The sequence below is a fragment of the Chrysemys picta genome, chromosome 4 (genome assembly GCF_011386835.1).
Source record: "Chrysemys picta bellii isolate R12L10 chromosome 4, ASM1138683v2, whole genome shotgun sequence".
NCBI lineage: Eukaryota > Metazoa > Chordata > Testudines > Emydidae > Chrysemys > Chrysemys picta.
The window spans coordinates 14,091,404-14,113,828 of record NC_088794.1 but is presented as its reverse complement, the minus strand read 5'-3'; the positions used below and the strand labels follow the sequence as shown (position 1 = coordinate 14,113,828).

Below are 22,425 nucleotides of genomic sequence, written 5' to 3'. Positions count from 1 at the left end.
CTGTTTGCTCGTCTCCTCGCTTAGTCCCTGCATTGCTCCCCCGTGGCTTTAGGCTGCGTCCTCTCCTCTCCTCATTGCTGCTGTGTGCTATGGACCTGGGACAGCCCCACGCGGCGGCATGCATCAAGCTGTAGCGTGTCATAGCCGCCGGAGCAGCCCCGTTGGCACCGGGACAGGAATGGATCTGCCTTTTCCCTTGTGCCAACTCTGTGCTGCGAGTTTGGCTGTCGTGAGAGCAGAGGGACAAGGAATCGGAGACGCGAAGCTGCAAAAAATGTCCGTGGGATGAAGAGCAAACGGGAACGAAAACGCGGGGAGATCTCCCGCAGGCTGTGGGGGAAGGAGGGCACGGGAGTGATGGACACATTAGAACGGGAGAAGAAGAACAGGAGTACTTGTGGCACCTTAGAGACTAACAAATTTATTAGAGCATAAGCTTTCGTGGACTACAGCCCACTTCTTCGCATCCGAAGAAGTGGGCTGTAGTCCACGAAAGCTTATGCTCTAATAAATTTGTTAGTCTCTAAGGTGCCACAAGTACTCCTGTTCTTCTTTTTGCGGATACAGACTAACACGGCTGTTACTCTAGAACGGGAGAGACACTCCCTCCCTCCCCCTGAGGGCCCTGCCCAGCAAGGCACTTCAGCGTGGATTAGCACACACAGAGTCAGTGGGGCAGAGTAGGACCCTGCTGTCTCTCCAAGCACTGCTGTCTAAAGCAATCACCGGCTTGGCTAGGCTCCCTGAACTAAAGTCAGTGGGGACTAATCACTAGCATGCGCTGGAGCCTGGGACTGGGACAGGAGCTAGAAGCACTCCTTTTGAATTTCAGTGAGACTTGGGCACCTCACTCCCTTAAGAGCCTTGGAAAATCTCAGCCCAAGTGCTTTGCAGAGAGGGTCTTAGCTCAGGAGCCTATTCCATTCGATTCAGAGCTGCTCTGTTCTGTGTGGGTCAGACGTAGGAGGTAACTGTCCCGCTCTGCTCGGCACTGGTGGAGCCCTAGCTGGAGTACCACGTCCAGCTCTGGGTGTCATGCTGTAGGAAAGATGGGGACACATTGGGGAGAGTCCAGAGGACAGCAAGGAAAAGATCCAAGGTTTAAGAAACCTGACCTGGAGGAGAGGTTAAAAACCTGGGCCTGTTTAGTCTGGAGTTCCAGTGGGAAATTCTATACAGCATTTTGGGACCTGTGGGAACAAGCCTCCCAGCCCAGGTCAATAGACGGGGGAGGGGGTAGCGGGGCTCACGCTAGCACTCTAAAAACAGCTGTACAGACAGCACATGGAAGTTGTGGCTCCGGCTGGAACTCAGGCTCTGAAGCCTGTGGTCAGGATGGGCTTCAGAGCCCGCCACGGCTTCATAGCGCTGACTGCACTGCTATTTTCAGAGCATTAGCATGAGCCTTAATAACTCATCTATCGACCCAGGTTGGGAGGCATCCTCCGCTCCCTCCAGAATACTGTGTAGACACCCTGAGAACAGTCTTCAGATGTGTTAAGGGCTGTTATAAAGAGGATGAAAACTTGTTCTCCATGTCCACTGGAGATAGGGAAAGAAGTAACGAGCTTAATCTGCAGCAAGGGAGATTGGGAAAAACTTCCTAATTATCAGGATAGTTCAGCTCTGGGCCAGGCTTCCAAGGGAGGCTGTAGAATCCCCATCCTTGGGGGTGCTTAAGAACAGGTTGGACAAACACCTGTCAGGGCTGGTCTCGGTTCACCTGGTCCTACCTCAGCGCAGGGGGCTGGACTAGCCGACCTCTTGAGGTCCCTCCCAGCCCTGCATTTCTAGGAGTCTGTGATTTCATACTGTTCTAGGCAGGTTTGTGTACGGCCTCATGGCGGTAGTCTCTGAGCCGCTCTGATGTAGAAGTGTCACCTGTGGGCCATCCTCTCATCCTGCCCCTGTGGGGAGAGCCGTGTGCACAGTGGGGGGTTGGTTTGGTAGGGGCATTTAACTGTCATTGCTCTGTGTCCCCATTGCTCCGTGTTTCTATTCGAGACAGCAAGTCCGAGGCGCACACCCGCCACGCTTACAGCGCCCCGTGGCGCACGGGTGCTGTACCCATCTATGACGGAATAACAGCCAAAGCCTGTGATGGGGCATCCCTGTCAAAATTAATGGGACTGGTTTCGGGCAGTGGGGGAGGGGCGGCCAGGCTTCCTAGAGTCTCTTAGCTCATTTTTGCTGTTGCTGGGATAAGCCAGTGACAGTAACTCCAGGAATCAAGTTTCTCTTTATCTCCCTGCCGCACCTTGGTGAGGAAATTCCAAAGGCTTCGGCGCATGAGTGCGCTTGGCAGAGCCGCTTGCTGAATGGCCCCAAGGAGCTGTTTCCCCCATTCTGCCTCCCTTTGCTCTCTCTGCTGCACCTTCCAACACACTGAAAATGAAAAGAGACAGAGCCCTGAGGTCAAAGGGCCTGGAGGGGAGTTTGGGGTCTGTGCCCTTCCACCCCCATGGGGACCCTCACAGGAATACTCTGCTACCCGAGTTTTATAGGTCAGCTGTGTAAAAACTTGAAGAAATGCATGCACCTGTGTGAGCTCATGGGAGTGTGTGTGTGTGTGTGTGTGCATGGCATGTGAGCATGCAGATGTGTTACTTAGTGTATGCTTGTGTGTGTGAATGCTGAGGGATAGAGGATATTAAATCTTGGGTGTGACCCACAGTAGGTGCAGAGGGAAAGGGCTGAATAGTGACGTATCATTGTCCTAGGATCCAGCAGGATGTATTTTTGCTGGGTGGAGCATCACAGAGTTGTGCAGGTGCTGTATGGGGTTTTGGATGTAGAAAGGGGAAGAAAACTTGTGGGTGGGAGTGTTGCCTCATGAGCAGAGAACAGCATTAAGCTGTCAGGACTCCTGGGTTCCTGGCTCTTCCCCCACCACAGGCAAGTCACTTAGGGCAGCATTTGCCAAGTAGGGTGATAAAGCCAAATCCGCAGTGAGGCAGATAACTGTATCACCTGAATTTCAGGCCAGATGAGCGCTCCCAGCTCTCACTGAAATCCATGGGAGCGGAGGGGGCTCAGCACCTCTGAAAATCAGGTCACGTCTATAGACGTGTCTGTCTGCCCAGCACCCAGATTGATCCATCTTTCCTTTAACCTTTCTGAGCCTCGCTTTGCTCTTCACCAGGTGGCTGGGCGGCACATGGCATGAAGGTGGGTAATGGGACCTATGGGAAAGGAGCCCACTGCAGAAGCCCAGAAGACGATTGCGTTGCCTTTCCAGCATGATGAGCCAGCGGACCGAACTAGTGCTGCGAATCCCACCTTCCCTGGTCTCTCTGGGACTACGTCTGCGTGAGGAGCTAAGGGGGGATTCCCAGCGTGTGCAGACAGACTTGCGCCAGCTCTCATGGAGCTAGCATGCTAAAAACAGTAGTGTAGCCATAGCAGTTGCTGTCTGCAGTACAAACCTGCCCAGACACTGCCGCTGTCCATGGTACTGGCAACACAGCTCTATTCAGTGCACTCGCTCGAGCGGCGCTGGCGTGGGCACATCTGTGCGAGCTGGGATCGCTCCCCTGTTCCCAGTGTAGACAGACTTGTAGTCTCAGCTTCTCTGCTTTTAACTGCACCTAAGCCTCCAGCCTTTCTCTGGGCATACTCAGTCCACTTTGCTAGCTAAACGCTAAGGGCCCGGCTCTGTCCTCAGTCCCTTCTTTCCTGGCTGTCGTCCTGTTATTTTATTGCTGAGCTGCGGCAGGCGTGGAGCTGGGACGGGGAAGCTGCCTACGGTTCGTCAAACACCTAAGTCTCCTCCGAGCTTTGCATGCCTCTGAGCGCTGACTGTTAGCTTCTGCGCTCTCTTTGCCTGCCTGCTTGCCAAGTCTTCTGAACAAACGGGCTAAGCAAGCCAAAGGCGCCCACTAAGCACTGCAAAGGGTTGGCTGAGTGCAAAAGGAGGAAGCGAAGGAGACGAGCAGCACTTACCAGGCCTGTTTACGAGGTGAGAGGAGAGAGTGAACGTGTTTCAGTGGGTTCGGTGTGATTGCCCTGAACTCTCCCACTTCTGCACATTGTGAACATTCCCAGGGCTGCCTGGCTGGCAGCAGCACAGCACATCTGCGGCGTGGTGGGTCCTGTGCCCCCTTCCCTTCAGCCCCTGCCTTCTCATTTGCATTAAGCTACTTGGCTGTAGAGGCAAGTTTTTGCTCTGCTCTGCGCTGAGTTGTCCAGAAATCTTGCTAATGGCCATCAGATATCCAGCCTGCTCCATAGAGCTCAGATTCAGGGTCACGTTAACATGTGCTTAACCTTAAACTTGTGCTTAAATCCCATTGACTTCAACAGGGATGCTTTCCTGAGTCAGGGCCTAGATTAACATGTTCTCGGGGCCAGTGTGAGGCCATTGGGCTGCAAGCGGGAGTGCTGGTGTTTTGGTTTTGTTTGCCTTTCCTCCTCCTTTTAAAATATTCAGACTAGTGAAATTACTTAGTGATAGACAGGCAAGAACTCCACTCCTAAGCAGTCAGGAACGACACCCACCATTTGTGTTCCCCCTAAGCATGTTTGCTTCCAACCCAAAAGGAAGAAGATAGTGGAGTTATCTGGGAGCACCCCACAGCATGAACACTGATGCATCTAATATGGGTTTTGCCTTTTCAGTCAGTTCTTGTCTGTTCCATCTGGATTTGTGTGAGTGGCAGGCAGGCATGGTGGACAGCATGGTGAGTGGACAGATGGACAGGAAGATAAAAAATTCCTGCAGGATTGAAAGTCATTTGAGATCTTCAGCTGGTAGATGTTAGGCAGGTGCCGAGTGCTGTTCTTCTGTTCTTAAGGAAGGGATGGCGCTGTAACAGCCTCTATCCCTGAGACATGCACATAGTGCACTTCATTGTAAAGGAGAGCAAGGATCTAAGTACCTTTTCAACAGCTCCCCGTAACAGTATCTTTAATGTCCAGAGGCACAACTGCAGGAAGGGCCCGCACAGATCTGCATTTATGTTCACAATAAAGCAAGTCCAAGGATCACTGCTTATTCCTCAGATTATGCAGCCAACCCCATTAACTATTAAAACTGCGGCAGAATACAGACACATCTGGTCCACCACAAGTTACTTTTCTTTTCACTTTCACCAAAGTCTGTCATTTCCACATTCAGAAAAGATTCAAACCTTCATTAAAACTGAATTATGATGGAATTGAAAAGGAAGAATAAAATTTACGGCCGGAGACGTTATTACAAAATACTTCCAGGATAGGTAATTGTGTAATTATTATGGGCAGGAATGGAAGTGATGGTTCATTAGCAGAAAATGACCATGAAATAACAATAAATAAAGCCAAATAGAACTGATGGAAATTGCAAGCCAGACCATGGGGGGTATACTGGTATATAGATTTTAACCCTGGAATGGCTGGTGACTTGGGTTCAGTCAGTAGGGTATTTTTAAGTCGTAGGCACTATTACCACTTTCAGAGGTTTGCATTATTGTCTCCTGGTTCCTAATATGACACCGAAAGTGGCCTTGTCCATTGTTATTACCACCTCCGCATGTGGGAGCATGGCCAGTATTTTCACAGCTGGGCACACCAAGTGAGGCACCTACGTCCATAGCGAGGCATCCCAATAAATGTGACCTGACCTTTCAGAGGTGTCCCCCCCCATTCCCCAGATCCTGGTGACTTGAACGGGAGCTGCAGGTGCTTAATGCCTCTGAAAACCAGGCCACTTTCATTGAGATGTGAGATTGTTGATGCTGGCGCTGTAATTTTAGACACCCAGGTGTGAAAATAGTGGACAGCATGTTTTGCATTGAGAAGGCCTGGAGAGCAGGAGGCGAACCGAGCTCCCAACTTCATGACAAGAGGATGTAACCTGATCTTGTGGTTAGAACAGAGAACTGGCAGTCAGGACTCCTGGGTTCAGTTTCCTGCTCTGCCATGCACTTGATACATGACCGAGAAATCATTAAACCTCCTTCCCAATGTAGAGCCTAAGCGCCTAACACTTACCTCCCTCCCTGCACCCTAGACCAAACTTCCTGCTCCCGGAAGAGGCTGGAGAGTGTAGGTATGGAATCTGGGGCCCCATACATACAGAGCATGGGCTCGCTCGCGACGAGTACATCTACACATAACCCACTACAGCGGCTAGCTGCACCGCTTTGGGGCAGACGCTACCTACGCCGACAGGAGGGGTACTCCACCTCCCCGAGAGGCAGCAGCAAGGCTGACAGGAGAATTCTCTTGTTGACCTAGCACTGTCTACACCGGGGGTTAGGTTAGTGTCACTGCATCCCTCTAGGGGGTGGATTTCTCGCACCCCTGAGTGATGTAGTTATACCAACCTACTTCCCTAGTGTAGACCAGGCCTAGCAGTGCATAGCCTTTGTATGAGCCCTCTGCACAGGGTGAATGCCACCCTGTGCTCCTGATACTTATCCCATTGACGTCATTGGCAAGTGGGTGTGGTTCAGCCCCTAGAAGCCTGTTACCTCTTTTTAAATGCTGGGCAGGTGCCCAGATTTGGGGTGGTGGTGGAAGAGGACGAATAGCTCCCTAGTTAGCTAGACTGTCCCCAGAGCCTCTCAGCTCCCTTGCCTCTTGCAGCCAGATAGGTGTTAGCATAAAAGGTGCATCAAATACCAAGCCACTCTGAGCTTGCAGAGCTTAGGAGTAATTGATTAATAGAGACAGCCGCAACATCTTGTATGGGAAGAAATTACCCAGTGATGTGGCGATGCCTCTGGTGAGGCACCCCGCTCTAATGCGCTGTTTGCTCAGATCAGCGGCAGCTCAGCCCAGACAAATTCCTGGGTTAAGGGGATATAAATATTTGATGCCTTCCTGTCGTGGTAATTATTTGCCAATCTACGAGCTGGGGAAGAAGGAAGAGTGCGGTGTCAGGGCTGGTAAATTGGCTATTAAACGCGGTGGCTGCTCCCTCTGGAGTGGCAGGGACGCTACTTACCAATGCTGTAATAAAACCAGCTCAGAGCGGGGAATAGGAGAGTGTTCGATTAAAGACACAGCTTGCAGGGTCTGCCGGAAATCCCTGTGCAGGGGAGCGACGCAGCCCTGTAGCCAAGGGGGATAAGACTCTGTCCCTAACTCACTTATCGACCCTAATGATATTGCTGCTTTTCTTGCCAGAGGGTGGAGTTCAGCCCTGTGCTGCGCAAGCCCCACGTGTCACCGTCACGGATGGCCTCAGGACAGGACTTGGGTGGGACGGCAGTGGTGCACAGGCCGCGTTCTGGCCTGTTGCCCAGGGATGAATTTCACCAGAGCTGGACTCTAACGCAGGACGTGTATCTCTGGCAGGGTGTGGGAGGGGGCAGCCCAAGTGAGCTCACACTGAGTTGTGTGTGTGCTGTGTGCCCCACAGCAGTGACCTGTGTGAATGTCACACCTGGGCACTAGCTGCAGCGTTCTTGCAAGGGGCTGCGGCGCTCGCGCTGTGTTGAGGAGGCACTTTGTGGGCCTGTACAGTGTGCACTGAGAATGAATTTACTAGTCCTGCAATAATCCCTGCAGGCTTGTGACAATTAGGGTGCCCAGAAGCAGCTTCTGTCCATGCTGCACTCTTTCCCCAACTGACCGTACACTTCCCAGAACACAGAAGGCCATGGCACAGCAGGGCTCCATGAGACATGGGCCAGGTGAATTGCACAAACCACCAAAGCAGCTGTGACTTCTCTCAAGGGACCATAACAATATGTTCCAGGTACACCAAAATGTTAGAACACAATGCGCTCTACTGCCCGGGGTGCAGTGTTGTGGGGCTAGCCGTGCCCAGGTGTTCTGCCTGTCATGCGCCTTTGCATCACATCAGTAGTAAGATTCCATTTCACCCTGCACTGGGGGCCCAGAGTACTTCACCACCGTGTTGTCTGGTTCGCCCTCTCCTTAGGTCGCTCATGTTGAAGTTCTAGCTGTCTGAACTCTCTGCGCCGGTTCTGCTCGGGGGACTCATTGCCTGACTGCGACAATGGACACCTTTGTGTTGGCTTTATGATGGTGTTGGTTTTGAGACAATGCAAATGCAATGGGAACGAACTGTGGCCCCAGTCACTCAACCCTCCCCTCGAGATTGTAATTAACAGGCTTGTAATCCAGGGTGTAAATTAACGATTCAGAACAAGGCCCAGGGCCGGCTCCAGGGTTTTTGCCGCCCCAAGCGGCCCCCCCCCCCGCCCCCCCAAAAAAACAAAAAACAAACAAACAAAAAAGCCGCGATCGCGATCTGCGGCACTTCGGCAGGAGGTCCTTCGCTCCGAGCTGGAGTGAGGGACCCAATGCCGAATTGCCGCCGAAGAGCCGGACGTGCCGCTCCTCTCTGGTGTGGCCGCCCCAAGCACCTGCTTGGTAAGCTGGTGCCTAGAGCCGGCCCTGACAAGGCCACACAGAGTTTAAAATCAGGGACCCGTAGCAACAGCATAACCAGAGAGGTTTCACTGTTGTAGCCCAGTAGGGTCTGTTTTGTTGTTATTTCCCAGCAGGGAGTTGAAAGCATTGTTGTAAAGCAGAGTAAATTCCCCTTCAGAATCATGGAAATGCCACCCAGGGGAAGGCACCGGGTGTTACTGCTTCTCAGTCAACTTCACTTGAATGTGCCTGAAAAGCCAGAGACGTTTCCCAATGACTCTTCCTGTTTGATAACACAGCTCAGAGGCCCGTGAGGGGCTTTTGCCAGGACAAAAAAATCGCAGTGTGAATGAAGTGGAAAGCCTGGAAATGCTGGGTGAGAAACTTGCATTCAGAGACTTGAACTTGTGCTGAACTTCTACCTTTATCTAACTCCTGTCTGCAGCAAAATTCATGTTGGTAGGAAAGAAGCCAAATTCTTACCCTGGCGGTAAGGTGTGCTGCAAATGCTTAGTGCAGGATGGTGACTTGGCCTGACCTAATGCTGCACCTAAGGAATGCAAGCTATTGTCACCTCAGGGTGGCTTGAATTTGGGGAGAAACAGGTTTATTCTGTCCTCCAGTGAGTGCCCAGTCACTTACCACCTCCCGCCTCCCAGCACCCATAGGAATGAGACAATGGTAGCACAGGAGTCCGGGCTGAACCAGGGAAAGCTGCACCTTGCTAGTGGGTATTTATCAGCCTGGAAATGGAAGACAGCTAGTTTCTCCTTTCAGCTAGCATTTGCCGCAGCAGCCACCCTGCTGCCTGTGGCCAGCAGAAATCTCCCTGGGGGGGGGTGTGTGAATGATCTGCAAGGGTCTATTAGAAGCAGGAACACCCAGGGATTTCTTTCTTTTTTCCCCCTACTGTTGATAAGCAGTTTGGTTGTCTGTAACCTTCTAATCCCATTGAATTAGAATTCCCGTCCAGAGGCAGTTTGATAATGACCCTGGGAGGGATCACTCTGCCCACAGCAAAGCTTTACCTGTGCTAAAGGAATTTTGCAAAAGTTTCCCACCATTGGCAGCCCCAGGTCAGCTCCCCCCAGTTTTAGCACCCTTGGGAGCTCTGGCTTAGATGGCCTGCTGGTGCACTGAGCATTGTGTCATCTAACCTTGCTCTAATGGCTCTAACGGAGGTGACGCGCAGCAGCAGCCAGTGGGCTCCCAACATGGTTAACAACAGCAGGACAATTTTGCAAACCTCCCCTAATGTAGACAAGACTCTAGAGACAATAGGCCAGATGTTGATGTCGTCCAGATGTTGAGGCCTTGTCTACACTACGAGAGTAGTTCGATTTTACTTGCATCGAATTTTTGTAATCGATATTGCAAATTCGAACGTGTGTGTCCACACTAAGGACAGTAATTCGACTTTGTGCGTCCACACTAATGGTGAAAGCGTCGACATTCGAAGCGGTGCACTGTGGTCAGCTATCCCACAGTTCCCGCAGTCCCCTCTGCCCATTGGAATTCTGGGTGTAGCCGGCAATGCCTTCTGGGTAACAAAATGTGTCGAGGGTGCTTTTGGGTAACTGTCGTCATCCGTCCATCACTCCTGCCCTCCCTCCCTGAAAGCGCCGGCGGGAAATCATTTCGCGCACTTTTCCAGTCATTGACAGCGCGGACGCCACAGCACTGCGAGCATGGAGCACGCTGCGACCATCGCTGCAGTTGTGGCCGCTCTCAACGCCTCGCAGCTTATCATACAGGTTTCCCTGAGGCAGATACAGAAAAGTCAGGCAAGGAGGCTACGGCACCGCGGTGATGTCCTGAAGTCTGAGAGTAGCACGGACCTGTCAGAAAGCAGGGGACCCAGCGCCGAGGACATCGCGGTGGCAATGGGTCATGTTGATGCCGTGGAACGGCGATTCTGGGCACGGGAAACAAGCACTGAGTGGTGGGACCGCATAGTGCTGCAGGTCTGGGATGAATCCCAGTGGCTGCGAAACTTTCGCATGCGGAAGGGAACTTTCCTTGAACTTTGTGAGTTGCTGTCCCCTGCCCTGAAGCGCAGTGACACCCGGTTGCGAGCTGCACTGAGTGTACAGAAGCGAGTGGCCATAGCCCTCTGGAAGCTTGCAACGCCAGACAGCTACCGGTCAGTCGCGAACCAGTTTGGGGTGGGCAAATCTACCGTGGGGGTTGTTGTGATGCAAGTAGCCAAGGCAATCGTTGATGTACTGCTGCCAAAGGTAGTGACCCTGGGAAACGTGGAGGCGATCATAGATGGCTTCGCAGCGATGGGATTCCCAAACTGCGGTGGGGCCATAGATGGAACTCACATCCCTATCCTGGCACCGGACCACCAGGCCACCCAGTACATTAACCGAAAGGGCTACTTTTCCATGGTGCTGCAAGCACTGGTGGACCACAGGGGACGTTTTACCAACATCTACGTGGGATGGCCGGGCAAGGTTCATGACGCTCGTGTTTTCAGGAACTCTGGTCTGTTTAGACGGCTGCAACAAGGTATTTACTTCCCGGACCACAAAATAACTGTTGGGGATGTGGAGATGCCTATAGTCATCCTCGGGGACCCAGCCTACCCGCTAATGCCCTGGCTCATGAAGCCCTATACTGGCGCCCTGGACACTGAAAAAGAACTCTTCAACTACCGGCTGAGCAAGTGCAGAATGGTGGTGGAGTGTGCTTTTGGCCGTCTCAAGGGGAGATGGAGAAGCTTACTGACTCGCTGTGATCTCAGCGAAACCAATATCCCCATTGTTATAGCAGCTTGCTGTGTGCTCCACAATCTCTGTGAGAGCAAGGGGGAGACCTTTATGGCGGGGTGGGAGGTTGAGGAAAATAGCCTGGCTGCTGATTACTCACAGCCAGACAGCCGGGCGATTAGAAGAGACCAGCGGGACGCGCTGTGCATCCGGGAGGCTTTGAAAGCAAAGTTCCTCAGTGAGCAGGGTAACCTGTGACTTTAAAGTTTGTGTACTGAGAAGCTAAACCTGCCCCCGTTTCTTTACCCAGGTAATGTTGACTATCCTATCCAGTTACATACCCCCTTCACCCCCCTTCCAACACATGTTGCGAAATAAAAATAGTTCAACTTTGTTAAAGCACACCGTTTTCTTTAATACTGTTTTCGCGGGAATTTTTTAAAACTGGGACGCAGACTGTGGTGCGGAGCGGGTGTAGTGTAGTGACGCGAATGCAGCTTCTAAACTCAAGGATTGACAGGCTCCGCTGCAGTGGGATGGTTGTTTCAACGGAGCCTGTCACCCCTCCTGATCGGGACTGTGTGTATGGGGGGGTCTATGTGACTTTGTGGCAGGGGGAGGACGGTTACAGATCCCCTGCTGTGTGGCTCTGTGATCCTGCCTAAGGACCGCCGCTTAAGATCTGTAACTGCCCTCCCCTGCCACAAAGTCACAGAGCAACCCACCCCCCACCACATAACATGAAAACAACCTCCCAGACTAACCAGGGTAACTAGTCACTGCATCACTGCACTGTGTATGTGCCCTGCTGCTGTGCCTGCCCCCGACTATGTACCCTGCCAAAGGTGACTGTCCTGTCCAATTACCAACCCCCTTTCCCATCCTCCTCCAAAAGAACATGATTGAAACAGTAGTTTACAGAAACATATTTTTTATTATCAACTACACATGGCATTGGGAGGTGAAACTTGGACGGGGGCTTGTGTCAGGCGGGAAGGAAAGAACTGTTCAAATTTTGGGAAATGAGAGCCTCTGCTACTAGAGCTCTCTGCAGGGGTGGAGTGAGAGTTAGCAGGGACTCTGCCACCTCTCCTTCTTTGCACTTTGGGTGAGGTGGGTATGGGACTTGGTGGCAGGGGAGGGCGGTTATAGATGGACTGCAGCGGGGCTCTGTCCTCCTGCCTCCGTTCCTGCAGAACATCCACAAGGCGCCGGAGCGTGTCCGTTTGCTCCCTCAGTAGTCCAAGCAGCGTTTGAGTCGCCTGCTGGTCTTCCTGCCGCCACCTCTCCTCCCGATCCATGTTGGCTTGGTGCATTCGGGTCAAGTTCTCCCGCCACTGGGTCTGCTGTGCTGCCTGGGCTTGGGAACAGGCCATAAGCTCAGAGAACATGTCCTCCCGTGTCCTCCTCTTCCTACGCCTAATCCGCGCTAGCCTCTGGGAGTGTGATTCCAGGCTAGGTTGTGAGACAGTCACAGATGGGGCTGTGGAAATGGGAAAAAGGGAGTGAATTCCTCAGAAAGAAAAATGTAGTTGTGAACAAAGAACATAGTCTTTCTCTGTGAACAAGACCATGCACAGCACCTATCACATGCGCACTCAGCACAAGGTCGAATTTTCGGCCTTCGCATTCAGTGCCTGGGGTCTTGCACAGCACATTTGAGAAGCGGGGCAGCACAACGGAATTTCTGTTGCAGGCAGACATGGTAAGCCGTACACTTGTGGCAGTTTAAAACTTTTAGATTACCACTGGCCTCATTTCACATTTAAAGCTATGTCAGTTCCTGCAGCCAGCAATCCGGCAAGCGGGAACTCTGCCCCTGTCCCACCCCCTCGCGGCTGTCCCCGGGAACGATCCCTTTCGGCTGCCCCTCTCCCGCCTCCACCGCGTGGCTAAAAACCAGCGGTTACAGTTCTGTCAAGGAACGGGAAAGCAGTCCCAACACTAACATTCCCCTACCTAATTAAAAGCAGGTCACCATGGGCGACATCACCCTGATGAGGATCTCTGAGAGCGACAGACAGAGAATGCTCCGGGAAAGCCTCCAAAGACCAGGGCCGTATGCCGCCCTGCTATGCAGAGCAATGATTCCCGAGTACGTGATAGTCTCGTGGCGCGGCAACGTCTCGTACTTCGGAGGACCCAATAAGGCCGCTCTCCCCAGGAACCTCATGGAACGGCTTTCAAGTTACCTCCAGGAGAGCTTCGTGGAGATATCCCAGGAGGACTACTGCTCTATCCCCGGACATATAGACCGCATTTTACTGTAGCTGCAGTAGCAGGGAATAAACAGTAGAGCGGCTTGTGCAGGACAATCACTGAAAACCGGACATTGCTAGATTTTTTTTCAAAACTTGCACTGCCCATGACTAAACCGTTAAGCGCATAGGGCACACTAATCATGAACAACCCATTCTTTAAATTGTTAATATTCCTGTTTTGTTAAAAATAAATGTTTAGATGTTTACAACACTTACTGGCTGATCCTTCACCAGATTCTGTGTCCGGGGTAACGGCTGGGGACGCTTCGTAGGGGATCTCTGTAAGGGTGATGAAGAGATCCTGGCTGTCGGGGAAATCAGCGTTGTGAGCGCTGCCGACTGCCTCGCCCTCCTCATCTCCTTCCTCATCTTCCACGTCCCCTAACATGTCCGAGGAACCGGCCGTGGACACTACCCCATCCTCAGAGTCCACGGTCACTGGTGGGGTAGTGGTGGCGGCCGCACCGAGGATGGAATGCAGTGCCTCATAGAAACGGGATGTCTGGGGATGGGATCCGGAGCGTCCGTTTGCCTCTTTGGTCTTCTGGTAGCCTTGTCTCAGCTCCTTGATTTTCACGCGGCACTGCGTTGCATCCCGGCTGTATCCTCTCTCTGCCATGTCTTTAGAGATCTTCTCGTAGATCTTTGCATTCCGTCTTTTGGATCGCAGCTCGGAAAGCACGGACTCATCGCCCCACACAGCGATGAGATCCAAGACTTCCCGATCAGTCCATGCTGGGGCCCTCTTTCTATTCACAGACTGCACGGCCATCACTGCTGGAGAGCTCTGCATCGTTGCCAGTGCTGCTGTGCTCGCCACGATGTCCAGACAGGAAATGAGATTCAAACTGGCCAGACAGGAAAAGGAATTCCAATTCAAATTTTCCCGGGGCTTTTCCTGTGTGGCTGGTCAGAGCATACGAGCTCGCACTGCTGTCCAGAGCGTCAACAGAGTGGTGCACTGTGGGATAGCTCCCGGAGCTATTAGCGTCGATTTCCATCCACACCTAGCCTAATTCGACATGGCCATGTCGAATTTGGCGCTACTCCCCTCGTCGGGGAGGAGTACAGAAGTCGAATTAAAGAGACCTCTATGTCGAACTAAATAGCATCGCAGTGTGGACGGGTGCAGGGTTAATTCGATGTAACGGCGCTAACTTCGACATAAACGCCTAGTGTAGACCAGGCCTCACTCTCTGGTCAAACAAAACCTCCACTGAAGCGCTGAGCAAGGCCCAGAGATTGCAGGTGCTGAGCCATTCCCAGTGTTTCTACAATACCAATGACAATGGTGCTGTTCAGTGTTGTTAGCTGCATTGGGTTGATGGACAAACCCTAAGTCAGAGCACAGGCTGATGGGAGGGTCTGAGGAGCAGCTCTGAAAGAAGGCTTGGGCTAATAGCAGCGCAAAGAAAAATTGTATCCGAATCTCTTTTTACGGCTTATGAGTTGGGGCCAGGGGTGCTGACCACTAGAGACCTTTCACAGTCTGGAGTGGGGTAGAGAGCAGGTTGATGCCCTGCACAATTCTCCAGAGTGTCCAACGGAGGCTTGAGCGCACCGGGAAGCCAGCTCGCTCGTGAATGGAGGAAAATTCAAGCTAATTTAGCTTTGACGCTGACGGGGGCAGAGGCCAGCCACCATGCTGCAGCTCTCTGCTGCCTGCAGGGCAGGGGCTGAGGGGAGAGAAGTGCACACAGAGAGTGGCAGGAGAGCAGGGAGGGGCAGAACTGAACAGCCCATCCCATCTCCTAGAACTGGAAGGGACCTTGAAAGGTCATTGAGTCCAGCCCCCTGCCTCCACTAGCAGGACCAAGTACTGATTTTGCCCCAGATCCCCAAGTGGCCCCCTCAAGGATTGAACTCACAACCCTGGGTTTAGCAGGCTAATGCTCAAACCACTGAGCTATTCCTCCCCCCCCCCCTTACTAGGGGGGCATGTCCACAAAAAGAGAGCAGCTGGCAAAGAGAAAGCGATGGGCAGGGAAATACTAACAGTTGTGGGGGCTGGAAGGCCGGCATGCTGGAGGAGGTGAATTCTGCCTGGTGCCCTGGGCTTTAAATGTGGCCAGGTTAGAAGAGCTTTGGAACGGCAGGAGACGGCAGCCTCTCTCAGACGGTCTGACTGGACGGGAGGGGCTGCAGTGCTCCTCTGGCGGGGTGTTAGCCGTCTAGCTGGGTGCCTCAGAGCAAGCCAGTGGGAAAGCTGAACCAGTAAGTCCAGGGCACTGCTGCACATCCAGCCGAATCAGCTGTGAGCAAAGGCTGGTACAGTGGGATGGCTGGGAATGGGGTTTGCTCTTGGTCCACTTCCTCCTCACCATGAAATTCTGTCCCCCTTGGCAGAGAGACCCCGGACAGCCTGGGCCCCTACGACTCAGACTAAGCGCCCCTCACCCCGCAGAGGGATCCTTCCAGGTTAGGGCTGAGCGAGGGTGGCCAGGGGCTGTGTGAGAGAAACATGAGCCTGTTGGGATGGGTTAGCAGGGCCTTCAGTCTGCAGGGCTCCCGTTGGCACAGCTCAGCGGCGCCAAGGTCCCTGACATGATGTTGATGCAAAGAAGAAGCCTGCACTTCTGTCTTAGTGCTAATGAAACATGGGTCACGCTTCGTATCGAGGTTCCGTGTACAGAGAGCTTATAAAGGGCTAACGCATGAGTCAGAGATGTGTTAATCAGTAGTGTATCAGTGGGCTAGCGCTTCGTTGCTAGGTCGCTTACAATCATGGCTTATAACCATCTGTATCTCCTCCATCTGATGTCCTTATTGGCGTGTAGAACACCCGTGCTCATGTCTGTAACGTGCCCATCACTGGTACCAGTCATGTGGAAACCCTTTATAACCCATCAGTAACAGGGCCGGCTCTAGGTTTTTTGCTGCCCCAAGCAAAAACATTTTTGGCTGCCCCAACCCCAGCCCTGGGCTCCCCCCCGCACCACCTGCACCTCCTGCCGCCCCAGCTCTGGGCCTCTCCCCACCCACACCCCCCTGCCGCCCCAGCCCTGGGCTTCCCCCCCCCCGACCCGCACTTCCCTGCCATCCCAGCCCTGGGCTCTGCCCCCTCCACCCACACCCCCTGCCACCCCAGCCCTGAACTCTCTCCCCCACCCCCGCCTGCACCCTCCTTCTGCCCCAGCCCTGGGTCACTGGTAACTTGCTCCCAGGGCGGGTCATTCAGCAGGAATTTTGGATGTGCACAGAACACAGACAGGATTGGTTCCCATATCGTTACAGAACTGCAGTGAAGTGGAACAATTTTCAGCTTGTGTGACTGGAGGATATCTGGATGCATATTATAAGACTGTCCTCCATAAATGAGGAAAAGTTGAGGTGCCTTTATTATTCTTTTGTTCCACTCTTTGTTTCTATGAGGAATTTGCCAATGCAATATCACTGTCTTCCTTTTAAACAAATAAAACTAAAAAAAGGCAATGGCTGTTGAAAATAGCAATTCCAGTCCTAATAACCACTGGGAAGCATTTCTTGCTCAATTTTATCCGACTTTTTCTACAGCAAGTTACAGTGGATCAGTATATTTGATTTGGGAGAAATGAAGTAACAGCTGCCCAAACTGAGCTTGAGCACTCCTGAATTTTGAGGTGTTCAAATCTGGAAGGCAGGTGCTAGATTCCCTTTCTGAATATTAGCTAAATCTGGAAAGGAAAAGTCAATTTCTGCTTCCATGGCTCAGAAGTGGAAATCCTCCTACGTGCCTGGTACTGTATCTAAAGCTGCCCAGTCTAGTAGAGCCTCCCCTCCCTTACTTTTCATTTTAAATTCTAGCGGGATCCACATACCTCCCTTGCTAGGCTTCAGATAGAGGGGGGCACTGTCCATCTAGTCCACCCAATTCCTTCTTTGGGGGCTGCAAGGTGAGGTCACACCAGTATCCCTAATCCAGTCTGGGGATGTCTTCTGAAGGGGATATCTGGGCCAAAGCCTTCTACCTTGGCATACTTGTTCCCCATTCACAGTGCCACCCCGCTCTAGCTGTGAGCTCTCCATTCACAGCAAGCTGCAGCATGAGATTTCAGCTACCATACTCCCTCCCCCTCCCTTTCCTGTTGATAGCGGCCACGGGAATGCTGGGAAATGTAGTTCTTTCCCTGCTCCAGGGCTGGCTCTATAGACAGGGAGCTAACCAAGGAACTACAGCTCCCAGGGCCCCGCTGTTGGTTCTCAGCTTCCAGACTGGATCCCTGCCAGCTGCCGCCCCTGCAAATGGGCTGCCCCAAGCACCTGCTTGCTTTGCTGGTGCCTAGAGCCACCCCGATCAGTGTAGGGAACTTCAACATAGAGAGTGACAAAATCTGTGTTAACAAGAGAAATGCAAAGGCCACCCACAGAGCAGCGTGGGCCTGACCCCTGGCCTCCTCTGGCACCAAATCCTTCAGAGAGGGATTGGAACCAGGGATTTCACGGTAACCTCCCACCCACCAAGCCACAGTGTGTTCAGTATGAACTCAGTTCCATCTTCCTGCTGTTGCTATGATGGACCGGCCACTAAAGAGGGTGCACCCTCCAGTTTCTGTGCTTATCTGATCTTAGCCCAACCCCCAGTGAGACTGTGCTTGCTTGGGGTCTCTCGAGAGTTCCTGGAAATGGATGTTCCATATAAAAATACCATCTTTTTACATCCTAAAAAGAATTCTGACTTGGATTCAAATTGGAGCAAAGTTTCAGACCAATTCCTCAACCTCTGTGTCCATCTTTAGGGAGAACTCTTATGGAATCAAAGAGAAATAAAAGCAATAGAATTCCTCAGAACTTACTCACCCAGTCTGTGGGGGTTAACAGTGAGTGGGAGCCATGTTATGAGTATCTACAGACTGATTACCTTCAGCAAGGTTGGTATTCTCTATTAAATGCTGTAGGACTTCTCCATAATGCCCCACTCCGTAATGAATGTCCTGTAAGAGCTAGGAAGGGAGGTGGAGCTGAATATCTTTGTCAGCTATTGCAGTGTGCAGAGCATTGGACAGCCCATAGATCCTGGCTTGGGAAACCCAGAGTATTTTTGCACTTAACTTGCCATTACTGTGTTTACAGGCTTCATACAGCAATACTTTTGGGGGCTGTAAATTACCACTCTATACATCCTAGATCAATTTTGAAGCTTGAGATCTTGCAGGTGATTTAGTGGTGAGCACAGGGGTCAGTATTCACAGTCCTCTCAGTTTCTGTGTCTCCTTTGAAATCAAATGGCTCTCACTCATATATCTTCCTGATGAACTCTCAAGTGAAAGCATTGCCTGGCGGGCACAGCGCTGAGCCGGGAGTGTTGTGATTGCTAAGACACACGCTTCGGTCTTCGGGCGCATTGGTTTATTTCTTTACACCGGTGTTCATCAGCTTCTAGCACCAGGAGATGAAACAAGTGCACAGGCCGATCAGTAGATGTAAGAGATTAATTTATGACCAGCAGCCAGTCTTAGACTTGCCCCAATTCACTGGGGGCACAACATAGAAGAGGGTGAAGGGACAGTGTCCGAATGTGGGCGCTGAACTGCAAAGAGGACCAAGCCAGGGGCCTCTGGGACAAAGCCCAGTACTGACAGGATCAGGCTCCCATGGCATTTAGTGCCTGGCCATTCGCTAGAGAGGATCCAGCTAACGTGGATTTCCCACATTGTGCAGTTTACCTTGCACTCTGTTTGCAACTGGTGTGGCGGCAACGGCCGCAGGGCTGCCGCGGAGTTTTGAGGGCAGCTCGTTGGCTGAGACGTGTGTTGATGACTTGCTCGCGGTGTCACAGCGGAAGGGTCTCAGCACCTCTGCGAAGGTGGTTGCTGCCGTAGAGAGATCAGAGTGAGCAGGGTGTGTCCTCAGTAGAGGTGACAGAGCCCCTGCATCAGAGATCTGGCTGGCTGGCTGCTCAACCATGGGAGTCTGGACATTTGCAAGGTGAAAATCCAGGTAAACTTAAATGGGCTTTTATCTGTTTTTTATTATTAATGACAGCAAAAAAATGAGACTCTAGGTAAAAGGTTGAAAAGCACCTTAGTGATTTGGGAGCCCGAGTCTTGTTTTCAGAAATGTCTGAGGCACTTGTGAGTCCACTTGTCATTGAAAGGCTGTGGAGTGCAGGCTCCTAAGGGTACGTCTATACTACCCGCCGGATCGGCGGGTAGTGTTCTATGTATCGGGGATCGATTTATCGCGTCTCATCTAGACACGATAAATCGATCCCCGAATCGACGCCCGTACTGCACCTCGGCAGGAGGAGTAAGCGAAGTCGACGGGGGAGCCGCAGCGGTCGACTCGCTGCCACGAGGACAGCCACGTAAGTCGAACTAAGATACTTCAACTTCAGCTACGCGAGTAGCGAAGCTGAAGTTGCGTATCTTAGTTTGAACCACCCCCCCCCGCTAGTGTAGCCCATGCCCAAGTGTTAAAATCCCTTCTGAAAGTGGGGCTTAGGCTCCTAAATCCCATAGCTGCTTTTGAAGATGTTGCAGCGTAGGGGGCCCTGTGGCAGAGACAGCAGAAGATGTTTCATCCATTAAATGTCTTTCATGTTTCCAAATGAATAATTTGCCTTAAAAACAAGACTGTTTTTTTCACCCAGTTACTAAATCAGTATTAAATCAGCCGGGTACAGAAGACAGTGCAGAGCCGACCGGCTTTCCTCTCGGGATTGCTGGGCTGTCATTAGAAAGAGCCCTGGTTCGAAAGGTGCTTGGTCTCCCCCAGAATTCAGAGCCCATCAGTTTAAGATTTTCTCCTTTACTGTGTCTGTTTGCCCCTTGCAGGGTCAAGCAGTCTTTGTTCATTTGGAACAGGAACTACATTGTGTGAGCAAGGTTTGGGGGTCCAGCTAGGCAGCAGGGTTTGAAAACGTGCCGTATACATCTCTGCATAATGGTGCTGGTGCATAGGAAAAGCATAACAGCCTTAACCCCATCACAGCCTGACTCTTGATCACTGCATCGATCAAAGACAGTGTATTCCTGGTAACACATTGGGATGTTGTCATCGTGTGTGGCGCTGCAGTCACTTCTTTCAGGACTCATTAAACAAGACCTTCAAGGATCACTCACTCTCAGGTCATGGGATCAAAGTCTATCCAGACCTGTTTGGCTAATTTGTATGGTGGCTGTGTGAGCCATTACCCAGTGAAATGCATTGATTTGTGATGCTAACTAGATTCTAAGCTGGGATCCCAGAGGTGATAAGCCAGTGCATTCGTTTTCCTTCTTCCTTAATATTTTAATGGGGGGGGGGCAAAGAACAGCAGACCAACGGTCTCCCTTTCTGCTGAACAGGAAGAAATTGCAGCGTTGCTGTGCAGTTAAGATACACCCGTGGCTGGAACTCATGTCAGATTGCACACTGATACGGTGCCAGAAATGAACATCCCTTTGGTGGTAACATTCGGGGCTGGAACTGATGGTGTTTTGACTGAAGCCACAGGCACTGTGAGGCATCGTCCTCTCTCTCTGTGGGCTCGTATCAAGTTTGCATCTCATTTTCAGTTCCAATTAACTAACCAACTAGCTGATTTCAGTAAAGCCCTTCCCTCAGCTATGGGGAGAGGCTATTAATTCTGCTCAGCAGGGCGGGTGATTAGGAGTAAATAGAACTCAAGCAGTATGATGAGACTAAGCCAGGGTCAGCGCTCTTCCTACTTTGAGAGGGGCCGGGGAGCCATTGGACACAGCCACCCGGGTGTCCTTAGCAGCCTTGAGGCCTGGTTTAGACTCCTTCAGCAGCAGCACTTGGCTAGATGTCCAATTTTCCAGCAGGCACCCTGGCTTGGAAACATTGCGTTCATCACTTGCAGCCATGGAGTGGTGCTCTCCTGCTGGGGAGATGGTGAAACTCCCATTGGCCTGTGTGCCGCTGGCTCTTACTGAGTGGGCTAGCTAGCGAGGGCAGGCTACCCTATGTTCTGTCTTTCCCTGAGCTTCCCACTGCACCTGCTCACTGCTGTTGGGACAATGTTGTGGACTTAATGCACTGGTGCAGGCTGAGAGCCAGCGGCTGGATTGGCTCTGTGTGCACCAGTGTCCCCAGCATCTTACTGGAGCCAGAGCGCAAACCCTGGTGAGGGAGAGAACATGATGGTGGAACATCTGGGGTCCTGCAGTTCTAGCTGACCATCCCAAGCCGTCAGCACTCAGTCACCACCCTGATGGACGGGGCGTAAGAACCTGACTTACAGAGTGCCAGGCTGCCCCGCTGAGCTAACGGGGTCCCCTCCTCTGGCTGAGACATCTGGAGCTCATGCCAGCTCCTTGCACGTCTCCACCCATGCGCTCTGCGTTGAGGAGGAACGTTGCCCTGTTACGCAGTGGACTGAGGGCAAGATGGTGGAGGGTCTGTGACGATGCCCATTAGGAAGGATCCCCCAAGCCTGGCTCTTGCATGGTCTGTCTGGTGTTGGTGCAGCTCATGGGGCTTCTCCGTCTATTTCTAGCGGAGAGGCCTTTCTCATTGCTCCACTGGTGTAAAAGGAGTTCACTGGAGCCTGCTCGGGCTAACTGCTGAACTAGAGTTTGGGACTGGGCTCCGGCCACGCAGCTCCGGGTCAGATGCGGTTGTTTGCCTCCCCACAGTGCACATAGAGCCTGGCACGTGCGAAGTCATCGCCGCCCACAGATGCTGCAATAAGAACAAGATCGAAGAGCGCTCCCAGACGGTGAAATGCTCCTGCTTCCCGGGGCAGGTGGCGGGGACGACTCGCGCAGCTCCCTCCTGCGTGGATGGTGAGTACACGCCGCCTTTCACAGATGAGTAATCGCTTTCTGGTTTTGCTGGGAAAGACTAGGAGGAAACGTTCCCTCCAGCCTCTGAGGATGGGGTTATTCTCCCCCGTTTTGCCAGCAGTGGGGATTTTTTCATACATCCGTAACACTGAATGTTTTAAAAAAAATATTCCCAATCCAAACGTGCTGAACTGGCGAGTTCTCCCACCGCAGTCAGTCTCTGCCAAGTGCCTGATAAGCAGAAGTGTCAGAGACGGCTTTCGTGCCCCTGGGTGTGCCAGTCTCTTGCCACATGAGCAGGAAAATGTAGTTATCCCTGAGTTATTTCATTAGAACGTCTTCAACACTGAACAGGGCACCCCTCCGTACATACACTCTAGGTACTCCTGAGATTGCCTACAAATACAATTAAAATAA

At 52.1% G+C, this 22,425-nt stretch overlaps 2 protein-coding genes across 4 annotated transcripts in view; one reads left to right on the top strand and one right to left on the bottom strand.

Moving 5' to 3' along the window:
* The window catches only part of TAFA3 (TAFA chemokine like family member 3), a 78,664-nt gene that overhangs the window by 46,129 nt on the left and 10,110 nt on the right, over nt 1-22,425 (top strand). For all 3 annotated transcript variants that reach the window (XM_042852656.2, XM_005303541.4, XM_065591441.1), the window contains one exon: nt 21,859-22,008. In XM_042852656.2, the coding sequence (XP_042708590.1) occupies nt 21,859-22,008 (150 nt within the window). The remainder of the gene's footprint in view (nt 1-21,858; nt 22,009-22,425) is intronic.
* LOC135982896 (uncharacterized) lies at nt 11,954-14,491 on the bottom strand. The gene is made up of 2 exons (XM_065591439.1): nt 13,517-14,491; nt 11,954-12,522 (listed from the first exon to the last, which is right to left on the bottom strand). The coding sequence occupies exons 1-2, from the start codon at nt 14,091-14,093 to the stop codon at nt 11,978-11,980; spliced, it is 1,122 nt and encodes a 373-aa protein (XP_065447511.1). The 5' UTR covers nt 14,094-14,491; the 3' UTR covers nt 11,954-11,977.

Coding starts and splice junctions, on each gene's coding strand:
- LOC135982896 (XM_065591439.1), bottom strand. CDS start 14,093: ATGCAGAGCTCTCCAGCAGTGATGGCCGTGCAGTCTGTGAATAGAAAG. Junction 12,523..13,516: donor ATCTGGTGAAGGATCAGCCA/GTAAGTGTTGTA, acceptor CCATTTCCACAG/CCCCATCTGTGACTGTCTCA.